Source organism: Humulus lupulus, chromosome X, assembly GCF_963169125.1.
Source record: "Humulus lupulus chromosome X, drHumLupu1.1, whole genome shotgun sequence".
In the NCBI taxonomy this organism is placed as follows: Eukaryota; Viridiplantae; Streptophyta; class Magnoliopsida; order Rosales; family Cannabaceae; genus Humulus; species Humulus lupulus.
Genome location: NC_084802.1, coordinates 31,330,416 through 31,350,850, shown reverse-complemented (window position 1 = coordinate 31,350,850; position 20,435 = coordinate 31,330,416). Strand labels below are relative to the sequence as shown.

The following is a 20,435-nucleotide window of genomic DNA, read 5'->3' as shown; positions in this document are numbered from 1 at the left end:
AAATCACAAACTTCTCCTGATCTGTCGGAAGACTCAGAATCGGAGCTGTAATCAACCTCTGCTTCAGTTCCTGGAAGCTGTTCTCACATTTATCTGACCACACAAATTTATGACTCTTGCGGGTCAGCTCAGTCAATGCAATAGCAATCTTTGAGAACCCTTCCACGAACCGCCTATAATAACCTGCCAATCCAAGGAAACTTCTAACCTCAGAAGCATTCTTTGACCTTGGCCAAGCTCTGACCGCTTCAATCTTCGCTGGATCTACTTTAATCCCCTCCTTACTGACAATGTGCCCAAGAAAGGATACCTGAGATAACCAGAACTCACATTTCTTGAACTTAGCAAACAGTCTGTGTTCCCTCAGTCTCTGTAGAACCAACCTCAGATGTTGCTCATGCTTTGACTCAGTCTGAGAATATACCAGAATATCATCGATAAAGACGATCACAAACTGGTCCAGATAATCCTTGAACACTCTGTTCACCAGATCCATAAAAGCGGCAGGGGCATTAGTCAATCCAAAAGACATAACTAAGAACTCATAATGCCCATACCTGGTATGAAAAGCAATCATCAGTATATCTCCTTCCTTGACCCTCAACTGATGATAACCAGAACGAAGGTCAATCTTTGAGAATACCTTCTTACCTTGCAACTGATCAAACAAATCATCTATCCTTGGCAAAGGATACTTGTTCTTAATTGTCAGCTTATTCAGTTCCCTGTAATCAATGCACATTCTCAGAGAACCATCCTTCTTCTTTACAAGCAGAACTGACACACCCCAAGGTGAGAAGCTAGGTCTGATAAAACCCAAATCTAACAGCTCTTGCAACTGTACTTTTAATTCTTTTAACTCAGCTGGGGCAATTCTGTAAGGCGCTCTAGACACTGGCTCCATTCCTGGTGCCAGTTCTATAACGAACTCAATTTCTCTATGCGGTGGAAACCCTAGCAAATCTTCTAGAAACACATCCAGAAATTCACATACAAGTCTAGTCTCTTCCAGTCTCACTGGCACGACCTGAGTGGTATCAACCGCACTGGCTAAGAATCCAATACAACCTCCTTGCAATAGATCCCTAGCCCTCAATATAGAAATCATAGGTACGCGAGGTCCATGCATAGCACCAACAAACACAAAAGGATCCTCACCTTCAGGCTCAAAGGTGACCATCTTCCTTCTGCAATCAATGGTTGCCCCATACTTTACGAACCAATCCATACCCAATATCATATCGAAGTCAGTCATAACAAACTCTATCAAATCCATTGATAAATCTCTGCCCTCCACTGTCACTGGCAAAGATCTAACTCATCTCCTGGATACCACTAACTCTTCAGTGGGTAACAAAGTTCCAAACCCCACAGCATAAAAATCACAGGGTCTACACAGTCTATCAATAATACTACTAGCAACAAAAGAATGTGTAGCTCGTGGTAAAGCGACCTCAGGGCTGACAAAACCCCATATAAGTTGGAAGGGAGCAGGCCCAAAAAAATCTAAAAAGTCCTTAAAAAAGGACTTCAGGGGCAATAAGGCCCCTGCCCTCATATGTTCTTGGCTCCAAGCCACGTATTTCAACTTATTGTCGGGATTACCATCTCCCGGGGCGCAGCAGCTTCGCTCGTGGGAGGTAGGAGCTTGACACCTTAGCGAGCCCGATAATCCAATTCTGTGGAGGGCCAAGATGTCAGAGATCTGCCCCAATGAGGAGACCGAGCTCCAATAATGCTCGGCCTCAAAAAATTCTTCCCTCGAGGTGGGATTAGTGGTTGGCTGCGAGGTAGATGGGGGGTTTGATGGATCTTCCATCAGTGAAAATTTGAGCTCGCCCGGTCTGAATGCAACCGTCACTTTAAGAGTAGGGTTGAGAGGGATTGGTCTGGGCTCGGGGTCCGGGTCTGGATTGATCGCGACCCTGAGTTTTTTCCTTTTTCTCTCCTCAACCTCGTCAATTTGGCGTCAGAAATGAGCTCGGGTGTCTTCTTGCTCACACCTAAGTTCGTGCTCCCGTATCAAGCGCTGGTTCCGAGTAAAAGGTGACTCTGGGCTCGGAGTTGTCGGTGAGTAAGGAATCGCAAATTTTGACCCCCGCCGCTCTTCTGAGTTCTGCGACATCTAGCAAGAGAACAAAAGGGTGAGGACCAGACGAACAAGAGATTAAGAATGAAAATCAAGACAACCTAAGCTCGAATGATCGAAGATATGGAATGAGCTCGATCAAAAGAACGAGATCAGGCTCAGAGCGTGTATTTCACGTAAAGAGGGAAAGGTGGATTTATTTTTGAGAATCCAGGATTTTTAGGGAAAAAAGTTGGCGGTTACTCAAAAAGTGATATTTTTGGGAAACGTGCAATTTGAAAACAATAATTCTATACCTAGTTTCTTGTTCTACACGATACGATATTCGAAATTAAGATAACCCAGTAAAAGAGCTGAATTTGCATCGTTCATGCAAATTCTGGGTTTGGAAAATCCATGACAACATAAGAGCCTAAAAACTACACGGTATTGATTGAAGCATTCTAGTGCAAAAATAGTAAATGTGCTTAAGTGCAACAACATAAGACATGCATGGAAAAAACAAAGTATATACACAGACATATGGGGATCAAAATAAAAACTTACACAATGAAGATGGTGGATACAAAGAAATCGAAGATCGAAGGAGAGGTTGCAAAAACGATCTCACGGAATCGAACAGGCCGACGGTGCTTTGTTTCCTCGGCTTGGAGAACATACAATAGTAGAATGGGTTTTTGTTCTTCACTTCTCTTTGGAAGCTTGAAAATGTAAAAGTGAAATGAAGAAGACGATGGCGTATATATAGGTCCCCAAAGGATACCAAACGGCGAAACGATCTGAAGCCTTGGCCAATTTTGATAACTGATCAAATGGCCAGGGACAAATGGAAGAATGTCGCCATAAAGTTGCTAGGCGGATGGACGTGCGTGTGATGTAAAAGGCACTCAAGTACTGTGACCATCCAATACCTGGCTAACGCATGTCTACACTCGAGTACAATTGATGGTACAGTTTCCAAGAAAGGCAGTTCAAAAGTTTCCTTCTCACGGGATTCGAACTGATACTTTTGAGGGGGCAAAATGTTACACCCAAATTTCGAGATGAGAAGTTATGACCCCCGAAAACTGGGCTCGTTAGGTGTGAGCTCGAAATACATGCGGTTATCATATGGTCCAACCGTTAAACCTCTCTGAAGCAAACAACGATCTCGAGGATGTGTATCCTCGAGATTTCTCTAAGCTCGCAATGGCTTGACACTTGAGTATATTTTTCACCGATTGCCTTCAAGCGAGATAGCTCGAGCTCGGGAAGTGCAAGCTCGGATGTGATAGCCTCGTCAGCATCTATTTATCTCGAGCATAGCACAGGTTAGGTGGCAAGCTCGTGATTGACAGATGGTCTCGACAGACTCAATGCCAATTGCTGATCTCGAAAGATTTGATGAATCATCTGGGATAACCCATTACGTGTGAACATGTTGGTTGTTGTAAAATCCCAATATTTAAGGGATACCATTTAATATGTTATTCGTTCCCGATCTTCATGGGACGTTTCCATTTATATAGGAGATAATACATTTAATATCATTATTTCAATTGATTTACAGAATATCTTCCCGAAATATGTGGGAATGAATTCTGCAACCTTCTCTATAAATAGAGAAGGAATCACTATTTGTAAAAGACTAAATTATGATTTCTTGAGAGAAAACTCTGGGCAACTCTTCTCTGAAAAGTTTCCAGAAAACTCCCAAGTCTTAATAACACATACTCGTGGACTAGGTAGAGTTAACTGCTGAACCACGTAAAAATCCTTTTGTTTTCCTTGTGGTTCATTTGCACCAATATTTTATTGTTTAATTGCTCTACTATTTAAGTTGATGAAAAACGGCGTCAACAATGTTTTAATGTTTGGTACTAGTTATTATAAACTCAATAATTATAATATTTAATTTTGTTTAAATTATTTTTAGGACGGTTATTGTTTTGGATGTAATTTGGTTTTCATTGGTGGTTACTAGCTTAAAGATTAATTTTAAGGTGAGTGAGAAATTTATTTTTATTTATTACTGTTGCACGTATTTATATAATTATAGTTAAACCATATTGAATTTAGTGGAAATTAGGTTTGAAAATTAGTGAAGTAGGTTCTGGGAAATTTGTGTGCTGCGGTGGTATAAGGATGGAATTATACATGTTGATTGTTGTGTTTGTTTCTGTTAAATTAATAGGTACTTATGAAATTGGAATATGTTATAGAAACAGAGGAAACTCTGCCCATTTTTTTTCGGATTTATTAATTGATAAGGGCGGAATTATGCTTGTTGATTTTTGTGTTTGTTTGTGTTGAATTAATAGGTACTTATGAAATTGAAATATGTTATAGAAACAGATGAAACTCTGCCCAATTTTTTTTTTTAGGATTTATTAATTGATAAGGGCAAAATTACGCTTATTGATTATTGTGTTTGTTTGTGTTGGATTAATATGTACTTATGAAATTGGAATATGTTATAGAAACAGATGAAACTCTACCCAATTTTTTTAGGATTTAATAATTGCTAAGGATAGAATTATGCTTGTTGAGTATTTTATTTGTTTGTATTTAATTAATAGGTACTTATGAAATTAGGATATTGTTACACCCAGATTTCGAGAATGGGAATCTTGGTCTTGAAATTTAGGTTCGTAAGGTGTAAGCTCGAAATAAGCAAAGTCATTATATGGTTCACCAGTCAGAGACCTCGCGAGTTCGAATAGTATGTAGCCTCGCAGGTGTTTCGAGCCTATAAAGTGAACTTGCAACTCGCGATAAGTAAGGGTTCAAACACTTGTATAAGTCCCTTGATGCATCTCTTGCCCTCAGACAAGATGGTTCGAGCTCAACAGGTGTAAGCTCGAAGGTGATGGCTTCGTCAATGGTTAATTGTTGGGAGCATAAGCGAAGTAAGATGACAAGCTCGTGATAGACAAATAGTCTCGAAGGCGTATGGATCTAGTGTCTAAGCTAGTCGGTTATGTGTGAACGTACTTATTGTTGTAAAATCCCTATGTTTAAGGGATATGATGTAATTAGTTATTCAATCCCACATTCTATGGGATATTACCGTGCACGTAGAAAATAATGCATTTATTGGCATTATATTATTTGATTTACAGAATATCTTCCCGAAATATGTGGGAACGAATTCTGAAACCTTCTCTATAAATAGAGATGTAAACTTCATTTGAAAATGACCGAAATATTGAGATTTGGAGAGAAAACTCTGGGCAACTATTCTCTGAGAATTTCTAGAAAAATCCAAAGAACTAATAACATAGACTCGTGGATTAGGCAGATTTCAACTGCTGAACCACGTAAAAAGATCTTGTCTTCATTCTTTTTTGTTCACTTCCTTTGCTATATTAATTGTTATTAATTGCTCTTCTTTATTAAGTTGACAAAAAATGGCGTCAAAATTTTGGTGCTTTCATTGAGTGCTATTAAACGGAGACGTGAACCTATTTAGTCAGAGAGCCTCTCGGATCAGCAATGGCCGCGGCAAGCGATCCTAATATACCTGAGAAGGAAATTCCTCATGATGAAGAATACCTCCGGCGGCCTGGAAAGCAGCCTATGGTGGATCCCGATCCCGACAAAAGGAGTGACTCATCCAATTCTCAGGGACCACTTGCTCCCAGGGCCGACGAGGACATGTATTATAATCCCGAGAGATATGTTCCAATTGTGGAACTTGAGAATCGCCAACTGCGTAAATAGTTAGTGGAAGCTACAAAACGCAATGAAGAGCTAGCCAGACTAGCTACTGAAGCACAGGCGCCTCCTCGAGACACTCAGGCCCCACCTCCTCGAGACACTCAGGCCCCACCTCGTAGGCCTAGGGGCGCCCTTGTAAGAATACAGCCGCCAGGAGGGCGGGACAAGCACCACCACCAACGTCCATTCCTGTTCCGCCGAGACCTCGGAGGGGAAACTGGGCTGAGACTACTGCCAACCCGACTGTAGAGGCACAAGCGGGAATGGGGAATAACCGAGCCCCCTCAGTGACTCGGACCCCAAATCCTGGTGTCACGCAGAATGTCCCAGAACCTGATCGGGCGAATTCGGGACCATCTAGGCCTCACAATGGGAGACAGCCACCTTCTCCTATAAGGCACCCACCATCGCCAATAAGGCATCCCTCGCCAGTACAGAGGGTTCCGCGACCTATCCACCAAGATAGGGATTGACGGGCTGGCTGCGAACAGGGAAATGGAGGAGAAGCTGCCCGAGAGCGCAGGGCTCCTCAACCTACGAGATGCGAAATGTCACGATCTCAAACTGTTGAGACGAGGAGACTAGCAGGAAACCCATCTCGTAATAACCAAGCAACGAGCCATGTCAGTGAAATCTCGGATTACACTATGTCCATGAGTATATACAACACCGAGCCAAGAAATGCTGGGAATCGAGGAGATCACCCTGATCTGCGGGAACACTTAAACCATAACCGGGGGCGAGATAATCCCCCGAACCCAGATCTACGAGATCATCTGAACGGTCGCAAGCAGCCAATTTACAATCCTACACCTAGACAGGGAGTTGGAATTGTTATCAACGATAACCAGCCCCCTCAGGTCCAGGCCAGGCCTCCTATAGATCCAGTCCAAAAAAGGATTGAACAGTTGGAGAGAGGATTCAGGCTCTTGCAGAACGAGCGTAGCCGAGAAAAGGATGAAGAGTTCGATGAAGAACTCGAGCCGTTTGCCCCGCATATCTCCAACACTCCGTTTCCCCAAGGGTTTAGGATTCCTCATGTCCCACCATTTGACGAAAATTCAGATCCCTATAGCCATCTGAGCACGTTCAACACAATTATGCAAGCCAGTAATGTGGGCTACGAACTCAGGTGTATGCTGTTCCCAGCCACTCTCACAGGACTAGCAAAAAATTGGTTTGAAAAGTTCAAAAGACATTCGATCGCATCCTGGGATCAATTGCCGAAAGATTTTAAGAAACAATTTAAAGCCATGGTCAGCATTAGGCCTGAGGCTTCATCCTTAACCAATGTCCGCCAGCAGCCAAATGAGTCACTTAAAGGTTACCACACAAGGTTTAACCTAGAAGTGGCTCGAGCTCGAGATGTCGACGATAGTGGTCATTTAATGGTCGTTCAGGCCGGTATAATGTCAGGAAGTCCTCTCTGGGAAGACTTACAAAGAAAACATGTCAAGTCCTTAACCGAGTTCAATCGAAGAGCTCAAAGGTTTGTTAATGTAGAGGAGGCGAGGTCAGCATTGAATATGACCTCTCAGCCTATAACTACAACAACAAACATAAACTCTGCCTCGACCTCGGCGGACCCCATAACTTAAAAACCCCCCATGGACAACCCTTCTAAGACAAAGAAAAACAAAGGGAATAACCCCGATGTAGATGGAGGAAAGAAGAAGAAAGGGGAAAGATACTTCTTCGTATACAAAGTGTATACCGAGCTCAATGAGTCTCGGGAGAATATCTACCTGGTTAATGAAAGTCAGGTCCCATTCAGATGACCTGACCCCATGAGGAACCAAAAGGCAAAAAGAGACTCTAGTAAGTACTGTAGATTCCATCGGGATATCGGACATACAACCGATGAATGTCATTAAAAGACGAGATCGAAGGCTTGATCTTGAGAGGTTATTTCGGGCAATACATAAGAAACTAAAATCCTAACCAAGCTTCTACCAGCCAAAGGGCAGCGGCCGCACCACCTGCCCAGAACAATAACTCCCGAGCTCGGGAGAACGAGCGACTCCCTCCGATTGATGGAGAAGATGGCATAACCGTCTCGGGGGGACCACATATCGCAGGATCGGGCAAGAATGCCCAAAAAAGATATGTAAATGAGCTAAAAACTGGTGACGGTTCTCCCTACGAACCCAAACCAAGAGCTCTGAAACAACAAAGGGTTGAAAATCAACCCATAACTTTCACTGAAGAGGACGCGTCTCATGTCTTGTTTCCCCATAATGACCCCTTGGTCATCACCCTCTAGCTCGCGAAAAAGAGGGTGCACCGAGTCCTGATTGATAATGGGAGCTCGGTGAATATCCTCTATAAATCCACTTTAGAAAAGATGGGACTTGCGCTTCGCGACCTAAAAGCCTGTGCAACCACACTGTACGACTTTTCAAGAGAAGGGATTGCCTATATGGGATCCATTGAACTCCCTGTTACCTTGGGAGACTATCTAGTCTCTATAACCAAGATGATGGAGTTCGTAGTAGTGGATCTTCCATCTGCCTACAATGTACTGCTCGGGAGACCCGCCCTAGTTGGGCTGGGGTAAGTTTCTTCTGTTAGGCATTTGACCATCAAGTTCCCGACTTCTGGTGGCGTTGGGACTTTGAAAGGGGACCACCTTGCAGGAAGGGAATGCTATAGAATTTCCGTTAGAGGGAAGAAACAAACAAGTGCACAGGCACTTGTCATAATTTGGAACAAGGACGGGACAGTCTTCGAAATAGATGAAGAAATCGACCCCATAATAGAGGAAAGTGCTAACCTCAAGCCACTTGAAGAGCTCGAAGAGGTCAAGCTCAAAGAATTCGATCCCACAAAGACTGTGAAGGTAGGGAAAAACCTTTTGGAAAAGGTGAAGTAGCAATTAATTTATTTCTTAAAGAAGAACCAGGATGTCTTCGCATGGTCGCATTCGGACATGGTAGGGATAAGTCCAAATGTGATAAGTCACACACTTAATATTGACAAGAGCTTCCCCCTGAAGCAACAAAAATGAAGACTCCTGGACGATGATAGAAAGAAAGCCCTAAAGGAAGAAGTCGACAAGATAAAAGCAAATTGGTTCATACGAGATGCCTTCTATCCTGATTGGATCACCAACCCATTATTGGTTCTGAAACCCAACGGAACGTGGCGAACCTACATCGACTACTCCGACCTCAACAAGGCATGCCCCAAGGACTGTTTTCCCTTACCTCAGATCGATCAGCTCGTAGATGCCACAGTTGGACACGGCCTTATGTCGTTCATGGGTGCTTATTCTGGATATAACCAGATCGCCATGCACGCACTGGACCAAGAGCATACAAGTTTTGTAACCAATGAAGGGCTACACTTTTACAATGTCAAGCCTTGCAGGATTAAAAATGCTGGAGAAACGTACCAAAGACTCGTGAACAGAATGTTCTCCGAGCAGATATGTATTAACATGGAAGTTTATGGTGATGACATGCTAGTCAAGTCTAAACATAACGATAACCATGTAGATGACCTCGAAGAATGCTTTACCGTGTTACGAAAGTACAACATGAAACTCAACCCCCAAAAGTGCTCTTTCAGAGTATCTTCGGGAAAGTTTCTAGGCGTTATAGTAAACGCGCGAGGAATAGAGATTAATCCTGACAAGATCCAGACATTAATTGATATGCCCTCGCCTCGAAAGCATAAAGATGTCTAGAGTTTAACTGGACGGATGGCGGCATTAAGTACATTTGTTTTTAAATCTACAGACTGTTGTCTTCCATTCTTCAACCTTTTGAGAGGAGGCAAAAAGTTCGAGTGGACAGAGGAATGCGAGCTCGCCTTCCAAGATTTAAAGAAATACCTCGCGGAACCTTCGATCTTGTCAAAACCTATCACTGGAGAAGTCTTATACTTGTATCTCGCTACTACCGAGCACGCCATTAGTTCTGTGCTCATCCAAGAAGACAAGAAGGTACAACAACCAGTGTACTATGTCAGCAAAAGCTTACTAGGGGTAGAATCGAGATACCCTTTAATAGAAAAACTGGCTCTCAACCTGATCCATTCATCTCGAAAGCTCCAACCTTACTTCCAAGCTTACCCTATCCATGTGTTGACTGACCAACCACTGCGACAAGTTTTGTCCAAACCAGAGGCCTCGGGCAGATTGTTAAAAGGGGCAGTCGAACTCGGACAGTTCGAGATCACTTATCACCCGAGAATGACCATTAAGGGACAAGCCCTGGCATATTTCATTGTAGAATGTACTAGTGTGTCTGTCGACAAGGTTATAACCCCATCCCGCGAGCTGTGGAAACTTTATGTCGACGGATCTTCCAACGAAAATGGATCGGGGGTAGGAATCATACTAATCACCCCAGCAGGAAATCGATTTCATTCTGCCTTAAGGTTCAGCTTCGAAGCATCTAATAACGAGGCTGAGTATGAAGCACTATTGGCAGGACTTCGAATAGCCAAGGAACTCAAGGCAAAGGCAATACACTGATACAGTGATTCGCAGTTGGTGGTCAACCAAATTTTAGGAGAATATCAGGCTCGAGGCGTTGGAAATAACCATTGGAAGTGCTCTAAGCTCTGTATTCTCTTATTGGTTATCTACTTTTAGCCTACTAGGATATACTAATTAGACCAAGTGTATATATACATATAGCATAAATGAGCTTGCTGCCCAAGAATCAAAAAAGCAAACCTCCACCACGAAGACTGAAGGTGACAAACACAGCACAATCACAGAATCAAGAACCAAGAAAGAAAGAGCAATAGACACCAAGTTTATACTACTGATTCGATCGAAATAGACCGTGACCAGTCACTAAGTGAAAAAAAGAGTACAAGTATTTACAACACTTTTCTCTCTTTCACAAAACTCTTTACATAAATGGCAGAGCAAATAGTTTACAACCACAGTAAATTCTCAATTCTCAAACACTACTCACTCGTACTGAGCAACGCCTCTCAATTATTCTCCACAAAGTCTGAAAACACTACTTTCTCTTGAATCTTGCACACTCTCAAAGACCACGTTTAAACAGAATGAAAACTTGGCTTTTTAAGAAGAGGACAGCGAATGTATATAGGACCAAGAGTTGGGTAATTCTGTTATAGACGCTACACAAGAGTTCGGTGTCGTTTTGAAAAGGGCAGTAGAAACGACTTGTAGTAATGTTCTTTGCTATTAGGATTATATACAACAGAAACAGATAGTATATCCAAGTATAAAAATTGTGTGATACGGTAAGACGTTATTGAATAATATTTACATTTTAAATGCCAATTTTTTTTTAACAGAATTAGTTCATCAAATATTTGAACTAGAAACTACATTTAATATTATGGGTAAGAGCTAAGCTAAAATAATATACAAATCGTATGACTATTATATATGGCCAATAATGCATGCATAATAACACATTAGGTAGGAACACTAACAATTCAGAGTTGAGAGAAAATAAGAGGAGAATTATAAGAAACAATCTCAAAAGTTGAATATGAATTAATTGAACTTCTTACTAAACCAGCTTTACATATATAATAAGAAAGATAGAAGAGAAAAGAAGCTATTGGAGTGACAGAAAGTAGTTAAAGAATCTAAACTAACAGAGCACACTAACTAAAGAGACTTACAGAACACTTTTAACTAACAAGTAAAACAGAGTTGATCCTAACTAACTCTTCAAGTTAATGCCTAATACAAATTTCAAATTCATCAAAAACCAGGATCCAACAATGGTGGCACCTACCGTCGATCTTTAAAGATATAGAAAGAGAGAACGATGGTCATGGTGGTAAGACTTGTCCACGGGATTTTTGGTGTAGCCTTAGTTTATCTTTGAGAATTTTAGACTTAATAGTTTTAATTGCTGCTATTTTACACATGTTAAGAGATGATGGCTGTAGAGACTCAGAAAAAGAAAAAAAATATTATTTAAATTATTTTTTTTGTGGGTGGGACCCACCTGAGTAAATGAGTCAGTACTCATTTTTTTTCTTCTTTTCCCTTTTCTCTCCCCGAAACCCCTTCTTCTTCTTCTTCCTTTTTCTTTTCTTTTCTTTCCTTCGTTTTCTCTCCAAACCAGTCACGGGCACAATCAGTTGGATCACCGCCGGAGCGCCATTTCCGACACGCCGGGAGCTGCAGCTTCCCTGACTGGCGTTGACGGAAACCCCAAAGTTTGGTGGCCATCGGAGCAAGGACGCGCCTATACAGCCACTCCGAAGTTTCGCCGTCGAAACTTTGAGGTGACTTTCCGGCGAACTCAGACCACCGTTTGGCGAGTGGGTGGTGCCGTTGGAATCAGCATCATGAGAGGATCGTCGCCCACTAAGTCATTCCGGTCAACTCACCATTTTTCTTCAGCGAGATTTTGGGTATCTTCGCCCCTTTGGAAGCATTTTCCGGTGACACCGGAGGTCATTTGGGCAAAGGAGCTGTACTTTCGTGATGTACTCGTCGGGATGATCGTTTTGATATATGCCATGCATATATTCGTTGACGTTTCTGGTACCGTCACCAACAGCTATTGTGCACCGCTTGGGTGAGGTTCCGAAACTTGAAATTTTAAATATAGTCATATTATATGTCATTGGACACGATTTTGAATAAGGAATGCTATGATGATAATCGTTTCCTCATTTGGTGCACGTAGGAAAAACGTGATATTAAAATCGGACTAAATCATTCTAAGATCATCGATAAGCTTAGGAGCGTTGCTTTGGGCTCGGATTAAATTCTAAAGAGGTAGGGATTCAACTAGACTATTAGACTTATTTTACTCGTATTAAATTGCATTCAACATATTCCAATTTTGATATTTATAAAATGTTTGAAAATTGAAAACTTAACCTGCATGTTTTCTGATCTGTTCTAAAGGCACCGAGTGCCAAATATATATTTTGTTCACTTATTTATGCAGGTTATGATTTTTGGGTTTATTCAAATGTAGCTGTTATGTTGCCCAATTTTCTAAAATATAAAGGGAATATGTTTCTTTCTTTTCATGTTTACCTGCATTTGGTTATACTGATGAGAGCCATAGTGATCATGATTGGTGCACGTTGTTGTTTCACGACCTAATCTCTGTGTCATCATAGGTAGATCAGTGTTCTGAGCCTTCCCCTTGTGGTGGTTATCAGGTCCGGCTACCCAGTTTAGGATGTCGGATTTTCTATGGTGGGTAACGGGAACTAGGGATCTAGTGGACGGTGTGATGTGCACTTGTAGCTATGCTCTTATGATTATTTGTGGTTTCTCTATTTTGGTTTATACATGATGATATATGTTTTGCTTTCAAAGCTAACTATGTAGGAGTTTTATTAAACTTTTGGGTCCATGATATTAGTTGTTTTCCTACTGAGCTTTATAAGCCCACCCCTATCTCTCCCATTCCAGGAGCCTAGTGACGCGAACGTGGAAATGATGAATTATCGATGGAGCCATTGTGTTTAGCCTATTTCTATTTCGGGTCATTGTCTTATCTTTTGAGCATTATATATGTATTCGACTTCGAATCTAATGATCGGTATATCTGAATGAGCTATGAAATAGTTAGGGATGAGGAATGGTGGATGCTAAGTATTATTTTGAGTGTTTATGACTTATTAAATTTAACTATTTGGTGATTACATAACTGTGGGAATATTATTGTTTTATGTATAATGATAAATGATCATACTATTATTACTAATATTTTTCTATCTAATTATAGGAGTTATTTCATTATTTTAACTTATAATTATAGTACGATTTAATATAAAGTAAATGATCATTTATAAAAACTATTTTTCAACGAGGGTCAAAGTTTGACCTTTGACCACCCAAGTTATGGATATTACAAATCTGTCACGGCCTAGGGCTCGGGTCGTGACAATGGCCTTGCTAAATGGTTAAGGATTTTTAGAACCATTTCTGAATCAGTTCAGTGAAAGGGAGAGACCCCCAAATGTGGTATTCAACTCTTTTCCTTCCCTAAAAAACTACAGAAATCAGGCAATAGTAGAATAAAATTGTATATTCTTATGGTTGAAGAAGACATCGATGAACAGCCCATACTATTGGGCCAAATACCCGTCCCGGCCGTGCTTAAATAAAAACTCACCCACTTGGCCTTAGATTTCAGTGTTATTAGAAGTTTTTTTTTCTTTTTTTTTGTACGTAGTAATAATATAGTAGGTTCAAGAAACATGGCATTTTACAGTATATATATATATATATATATATATGTAATTCTAACACACCACTAAATTAATAATTTATTATACTAGTTCACAAACATTGATCGATCCTTAATGGATCAACTCAGAAAATATTATTACACAACTTCAACAAGATCACATGTATGTATACAAGTGATCTATATAAGGATAGTCTTTCTTCACTTCTACAATAGAGAAAAGAAATAGATATATAGAATAATAATAATAATTTAAACTTCGAGACAAGAAAACGTGATTGGTAGTGGTTGAAATCCATGACGAAGAGTGGCCTGCCAAACTTTATGAATATCGGCAGTGGTATAAAAGCCACACTCATGCTCATTCCAACCTTCAAAGCCATGTACTATTCCTGCTATACGCCATGCACTCATCACCCTTCTTGGCAACCAATTCTGCCAATAAATATAATTTTAATTTTTTATTAACTACGTACAAATAAAATTAAACAATTTTCATGCATGAACATCGTGTATATTCAAATTAATTAAATTATATACCTCACAAGAGTGAAGATTCTCAAGAGATGCAGGAGTGTACATTGCTGGTGTGCAGTAGTAAAAGCAATCTTTGCGAAATGGTTGAGGTGGAAATTGAGAGAAGGGGATGAATATCGTTCCCTTTGGAGCTTTTACTTGTTCTTCTTTATTCATTCCATCTCCCACTAACCAAACCTACATCCATTATCTATTATTAATAATATTTTATATATATATATATAAACATATTATATAGCATAATTATCATGATGGAGAATATGCTGACTGAGACACCAATAATTATTTATCTCACGTGCATTTGTTCGTATAAATATATATATATATATATATATAGATAGATAGATAGCAACACTCTTAATTAATTATTATTACCTTTTGAAAATATTTTTTGGTGAGAACCAAATTACTAGTTTCTGCAGAACTGGAGACATTGATAAATGATTCCTTGAGTTTCTTGTATTCATCATCCTTAGGTGAAGCCACCTGAAAGAATGATCATATCATTATATATATATATATATTAAGATTATATTAGAATAGCACAATAATCTTCTATTTTTAAAATATTTATATTCTGTGTATATCTTTATCATTTGGTGAATGGTATAATAGCCATAATTCTAGTTTATATACATAGTTGTTGCCCGATTTTAGCTTGTAATATTGTGTATATATATTACCTAAAGGTGAATAAATAAAGGTCAAGGAAACACAATTTACCGGTAAATTTGACAATATCTATATATATATATATATAAATGCTCATCAGTATGTGTTGTTTTTACATTTAAACAAAAGTAATTTTATTACCTGGATACCCTTCTGGCAGAGAGCAAAAGCAACGGCATAAGCAACCTTAGTAAGATTGCCAGTTAGCAAGATTTGGGTCGTTCCTTTTGGTATGGAGTTTAGTATTACAGCCGCTGCTAGGCTGCTGCCATCTACAACCTTCACTTTCAACTTAGGGTGTCTTTTCACGTAAACCTCACCATATGCATTCGACTCTTCCGTCTGCATACATACATAAATAATCATTATATATGAAAATTAATCATATATGCATATATTTATATATATATATAATATCAATTACGAGTTAATTAGGCCAATAAACATGCCTGATTCAAGAGACCTAGACTCAGTACTTTGACACCCTTCTCCTCAGCGTCAAGTACGGCTTTCTCAATCAAATTGGTAATGGATGATTTTTGCCCTTGTAGAAAATACTGAAACAAATACGTGCATATATATAAATATATATATATATATAATAGGATGGTTACCATAAATCAATGATTATGATGATCATCAAAATAAATAAATAAAATATAAAAATCAATAATTTTGAATTTTTTATATTAATTAGGCAATAAATATTAGATGGAAAATAATAGTCACATTAATTATTCTTATTAATTCCAAAGTGAATTTTTTGTATGAAATAGATAAAATGAATGAATCAAGAATAAAAATAGAATGAAAAATGAATATTAAATAAGATTTTTTTATTCTATAATTAATAAATATGCTACTGTCGTTCATTAGTTTTTTCAACAGTTTAAAAAAGTCAAAATTTATTTTTAAAAATATTAATTGATAATTTTAAATATGGATAATTGATATTAATGCAATAGATAATATTAAAATAATTATCCATTTGAAATAATCATTAAGAGTGCCATGCCATATATGTTATGTTATAGTATATATTAATGTAATATTTGATCATGATTAATTTAAAAAATTTATGTAGTATGCATACTTGCTTCTTGTACTTTGGTACAACCCAAGTTTGGAGTGTGAGTTTATGAAAACGGTGGCTCTCAACCACAAAAGTTCGGCCATAAATCCCAGCCAATAGAGAAGACAAAGCAGTGAGAGGCCACATGAACCAAAGGTACCATTTTGAGGAAGAGTAGTCATGAGGCCTAGAGGCCAAACCAGGAAACCCTATCTGCATATAGTATATGGACTCTGGTGTGGTCAAATGTGTTAGATACACCACATTTGGTAATTCCTCTTTCCTTTTCAGTGACATTTCATATAAATCTTCCAGAGATTTGTCTACTGTTCCATAGATGTAATCATAAATTGGCATGAACAAGCTATAATTGGTTCGAAACTGAGTGTGGTGCAACGAATGAAACCTGCCAATAAATAAATATATTTATATACACTGGTGAAGATCTCAATATATATATATAATTAAGATTATATAATAATGAAAGCTATCTCAAAAGAGAGTTTACGTACGAGGGGGTATACATAAGGTACTTGAGAGGAGGAAAGACATAGAAAAACCACTTGGGAATGAGCTCAAAGTTGCAGTGACCCAAATTGTTCATGAAGTCAATATAAGTTACGTAACCAAATATCACAGCTTGGGAGCCAGTTCCACTGACTGTAGTTGTCAATAGTGGGATTCCAAATAGAAAGAAATATGACATATGCTCTGCAAATGGGTGAGTAACAGCTGCAATAATATATATAGAACCAAAATGTCACACATTAATGATATGTTCTTGTTTATAAGATTTTCTTAATGCTGCTGGTCTAAGACTATATTTAAATAACTATGTACATTAATATATAGCTTACAAGTAATGGGCTCTGTGACAATGGAGGAATGGTGATGAGAGTGATAACGAGAGTAGAGATAATGGTGGTGAAGAGCTCTGTGAAGCCAATAATATAAGAACTCCACAACACCAGCATGGAGCAGAATAGCCATTATTACTCCTTCTGTCCTCCATGTAGGCACGTTTGTACCATTTGGAAGTATATGGGTTACCAAGTAGTGCAGTATTCCATTGAACAATATTTGGTCATCCCTAATAATACATATGTATAGTATCAAACAAATAAAACTAAAAATAGAAAATATACATATATATTTAAATAATAAACAATAAATTTGTATTATTATTAATAATATACCAATTTCTTTCTCTATCGACTTGGTCAAACTCAAGACTCTTGTCCACGATTCGATTGTTTCCTTTGGCTAATCGGTAACGAGAAAGAGAGATCCAAATCTGGTTGTGAAGCATTCTTGACAATAAAAATGGGAAAATAAGAAAAGTTGACAAATCTCTCTCTCTTGGATCCTCCTTTGTTACATACATGTACGTGCTCCTAATCACCCATGGTGCCAATATTAAGTACTGTAAAAAAACAAAATGTTTGTTAATTAATAGGAGTGTATATATACATACATATATCATTAGCTTATACGAAAATATGCACCATATGTATATAACAATATACTTATTAAGTATAGTTTGTAATTGATTAACCTTGAATTTCCCAAGTGGCTTCCAAGGCCATTCGGAAAGGATCCCAGGAGTAGAAGCCATATATAACTCCAACACTTTACGAAAATTTTATTTTCACTTTTCTTCAACTATTTGATGAAGAGAAAATATAACACCTCATGTAAGTGGTACTTTATATAGAACATTATTTCACGCGCAGTACTATTGAATTTAATTCACGTCGCAATCAAGAAAGAAACTACTGGATCGTATTCCTCAATTAATTGGTGAGAAATTTTTTCTTCTTTCATTCTCACCACTTAAAATCAAATTTTCATTTTATTTTATTTATAATTTTAATAATGTCTTATCTAAACTATTGTTTGAATTTTAATATGTAAGTGAACATTCAATTTGAATTTTAATTTGGACACATTAAATTATCTAAAATTTCCTCAAAACTACTTGTGTTAGGTCTCCTCTCATATAATAAAAAAAATTGAGTTACAACTAATCTATGTGTTGAAAATTTGGACTAGTAAGGAACATCGCCTACTAAGTCATTCTGGTCAACTCGCAATTTTTCTCCGACGAGATTTTGGGTATCTCCGCCCCTTTGGAACCGTTTTACGGCGACACTTGTGACTATTTGGGAAAACAGGTTGCACATCTGTGATGTACTCATCTAGATGATCGTTTTGATATATGTCACAACTATCTTCGTCGATATTTCCAGTGCACCGCTCACTACCGTCGACCGCTACTGTGCACCGCTCCAAGGACTGTGCCATGCGTGTAAGACAGTGCAGATAAAGTATCTATGTTGTTTTATTTTATTTATTTAATTAATTAATAATTTGAAAATAGATTTTTTCAAATTTAGTAAGTTAGATATTACTTAAATTAATTCCTATCATCATTATGATATTATTATATTACTATTATTATTATTAGAAATAATAATAAGGTAATATATAGTCTCTATATATATTATGTAACAACAAGAAAAAAAATGAGTAAGGATTCAGAAAAAGTTTAAGAATTTGTCTGACAAGAAATTGTCATCTTCTTCTTCTTTTATTCTAACCATTCTCAAGCCATAATCCAAGTTCTTATGTCTCAATTAAACTTGTGATTTCTAAATTACAAACATATGTTCTTTATGTGCCCACACACATCTTGATGTGTAGAGAACACTCCGGAAGATCGGGGTTTGAGTACTCAAAGTATTGGATAGGAAGATCGATATATATATATATACACAAAAAGACTCAAGGACAATTGATAGACTTCAATAGGTAAATATTTTCGTTCTTGAATATTTGTATACATGTGTGCATATGATATATATAAGTATGTGTATATTTATATGTATGTTGCATGATTAATAATATTGCATATTAATGTTTTTTGTCTGGATATTTTCTTGAACATATAAATTGTTTATATGAGAGATCGAAATTTTTTGTGTTTTTAAATTGGGCCAACCATGCCATTTTCGATGTTCACTCTGATTGTTTTTCCAACAATAAGATCCTAGTGGCTTGCAGATGCCTATGACAATTAGGAAAAATTGTTAGTCTCGGAATGCAAGTTGGGTACCGAGTTATCTTTATTGATTCGCAGCGACCAAAGAATGAGTGAAATGGTGGGATATCAATGAGGTGGATGATTGTACGTAAGGAATGGAGGAATTGTCCATTTATGCTTGTGATTCTGATGTAGAACCATCCTTCTTATCGACAAGTTTCTAAGTCACCTAAAGTGGGGGATTCTAACCAAATCGATATCCTATCTTAACTCAAGGGACTACGTGTTGTCAATGCTTCATATTGAAACTCGTGAAAATGAGTTCCAAGAAATATGAAATTGACGCTTTATGAAGGATAAATTGCAAGATGACCAAGAAGACTTAAGGGTGACAAAATGGTTAAATACGAAAACTTGGGAAATTGATATAAATATTTGGCCTTCTAGGACGAATCATATTTTCCAACATGGTTGTTTTGGTTGCAGCTAGCAAGACCATAAGAAAAGAAATAACCCACATCGCCAGCAGGAGTTTCCATCGTTGATTGGGTGTCCTAGAGATATAGAACTCGAGTTTCATTCAAGTTACTCACCAATTTATAAACTCGTGTGGCTATAGAGAGCCAAAGAAGTACACTTTTAAAAGAGGTTCTAGTGTGAGCTTTAGTTAACTTAATTAAAGAAAATAAATATTTTTTTTGTTCAATCCTATGCTAATGCTAATGAGGATGTGTATGGAGGTGCAGGCCAGAAAGTTATGGTAGATATGATAATTATCTCACACTCAAGAGTCAATGTATTATTTGATGTTGTTGCATCTCATTCTTTCACACCTTGTTTGTTATTAGCACGTTGGGTCGAGATGAGAAACCCTTTGTCCTACATTAAAACAAGTGTACTTGTGGAAGGACATAGTGAGGTTCTCACCAGTTGTCAGTGGAGGTTGAATTGTGTTGAAGTGGTGCAAGTTGTGACAAAATCTATTAAGATTGCCCTTTGGACAAATGGATATAATATTTGGTATGGGTTGGTAGTGGACGAACCAAACCATTGTTGATCACTTGATTAAGTGAGTGACTCTTTTATTATTAAGCGATGAAGTCATCGTCCATTGAGCCAATGCAGGTGCTGCAAAGCGAAACCCTATTTTTTAAATGC

General features: G+C 38.2%; 2 protein-coding genes across 3 annotated transcripts; one reads left to right on the top strand and one right to left on the bottom strand.

Annotated features, from left to right (window-relative positions):
• The first annotated feature begins 7,041 nt into the window (after positions 1 to 7,041).
• On the top strand, positions 7,042 to 13,467 carry LOC133805677 (uncharacterized). Its single transcript, XM_062243843.1, has 4 exons — positions 7,042 to 7,192; positions 11,757 to 12,318; positions 12,430 to 12,521; positions 13,173 to 13,467. Exons 1-3 carry the CDS (start codon positions 7,042 to 7,044, stop codon positions 12,455 to 12,457), a joined length of 741 nt encoding a protein of 246 aa, XP_062099827.1. The 3' UTR covers positions 12,458 to 12,521; positions 13,173 to 13,467.
• A 551-nt stretch (positions 13,468 to 14,018) lies between these two features.
• LOC133804649 (very-long-chain aldehyde decarbonylase CER1-like) lies at positions 14,019 to 17,897 on the bottom strand. Of its 2 annotated transcripts, none has more exons than XM_062242789.1 (10): positions 17,790 to 17,897; positions 17,431 to 17,657; positions 17,092 to 17,324; positions 16,747 to 16,966; positions 16,256 to 16,640; positions 15,612 to 15,719; positions 15,304 to 15,504; positions 14,866 to 14,976; positions 14,494 to 14,667; positions 14,019 to 14,388 (listed from the first exon to the last, which is right to left on the bottom strand). In XM_062242789.1, exons 1-10 carry the CDS (start codon positions 17,847 to 17,849, stop codon positions 14,206 to 14,208), a joined length of 1,902 nt encoding a protein of 633 aa, XP_062098773.1. In that variant the 5' UTR covers positions 17,850 to 17,897; the 3' UTR covers positions 14,019 to 14,205. The 2 variants fall into 2 exon arrangements, with proteins under 2 accessions (XP_062098773.1, XP_062098774.1); XM_062242790.1 differs by having other exon boundaries at positions 16,759 to 16,966.
• Positions 17,898 to 20,435: the final 2,538 nt, after the last annotated feature.

Bases quoted from the DNA above. Each gene is read 5' to 3' on its own strand.
- LOC133804649 (XM_062242789.1), bottom strand. From the start codon at position 17,849: ATGGCTTCTACTCCTGGGATCCTTTCCGAATGGCCTTGGAAGCCACTT. The intron at 14,977-15,303 runs GTAATAAAATTA...TCATTCTTTCAG, and splicing joins TCTGCCAGAAGGGTATCCAG to GTGGCTTCACCTAAGGATGA. The intron at 14,668-14,865 runs GTAATAATAATT...TAATGGATGTAG, and splicing joins CCAAAAAATATTTTCAAAAG to GTTTGGTTAGTGGGAGATGG.
- LOC133805677 (XM_062243843.1), top strand. From the start codon at position 7,042: ATGGTCAGCATTAGGCCTGAGGCTTCATCCTTAACCAATGTCCGCCAG. The intron at 7,193-11,756 runs GTATAATGTCAG...TAAATGAGTCAG, and splicing joins TTTAATGGTCGTTCAGGCCG to TACTCATTTTTTTTCTTCTT. The intron at 12,319-12,429 runs GTGAGGTTCCGA...TGGTGCACGTAG, and splicing joins AGCTATTGTGCACCGCTTGG to GAAAAACGTGATATTAAAAT.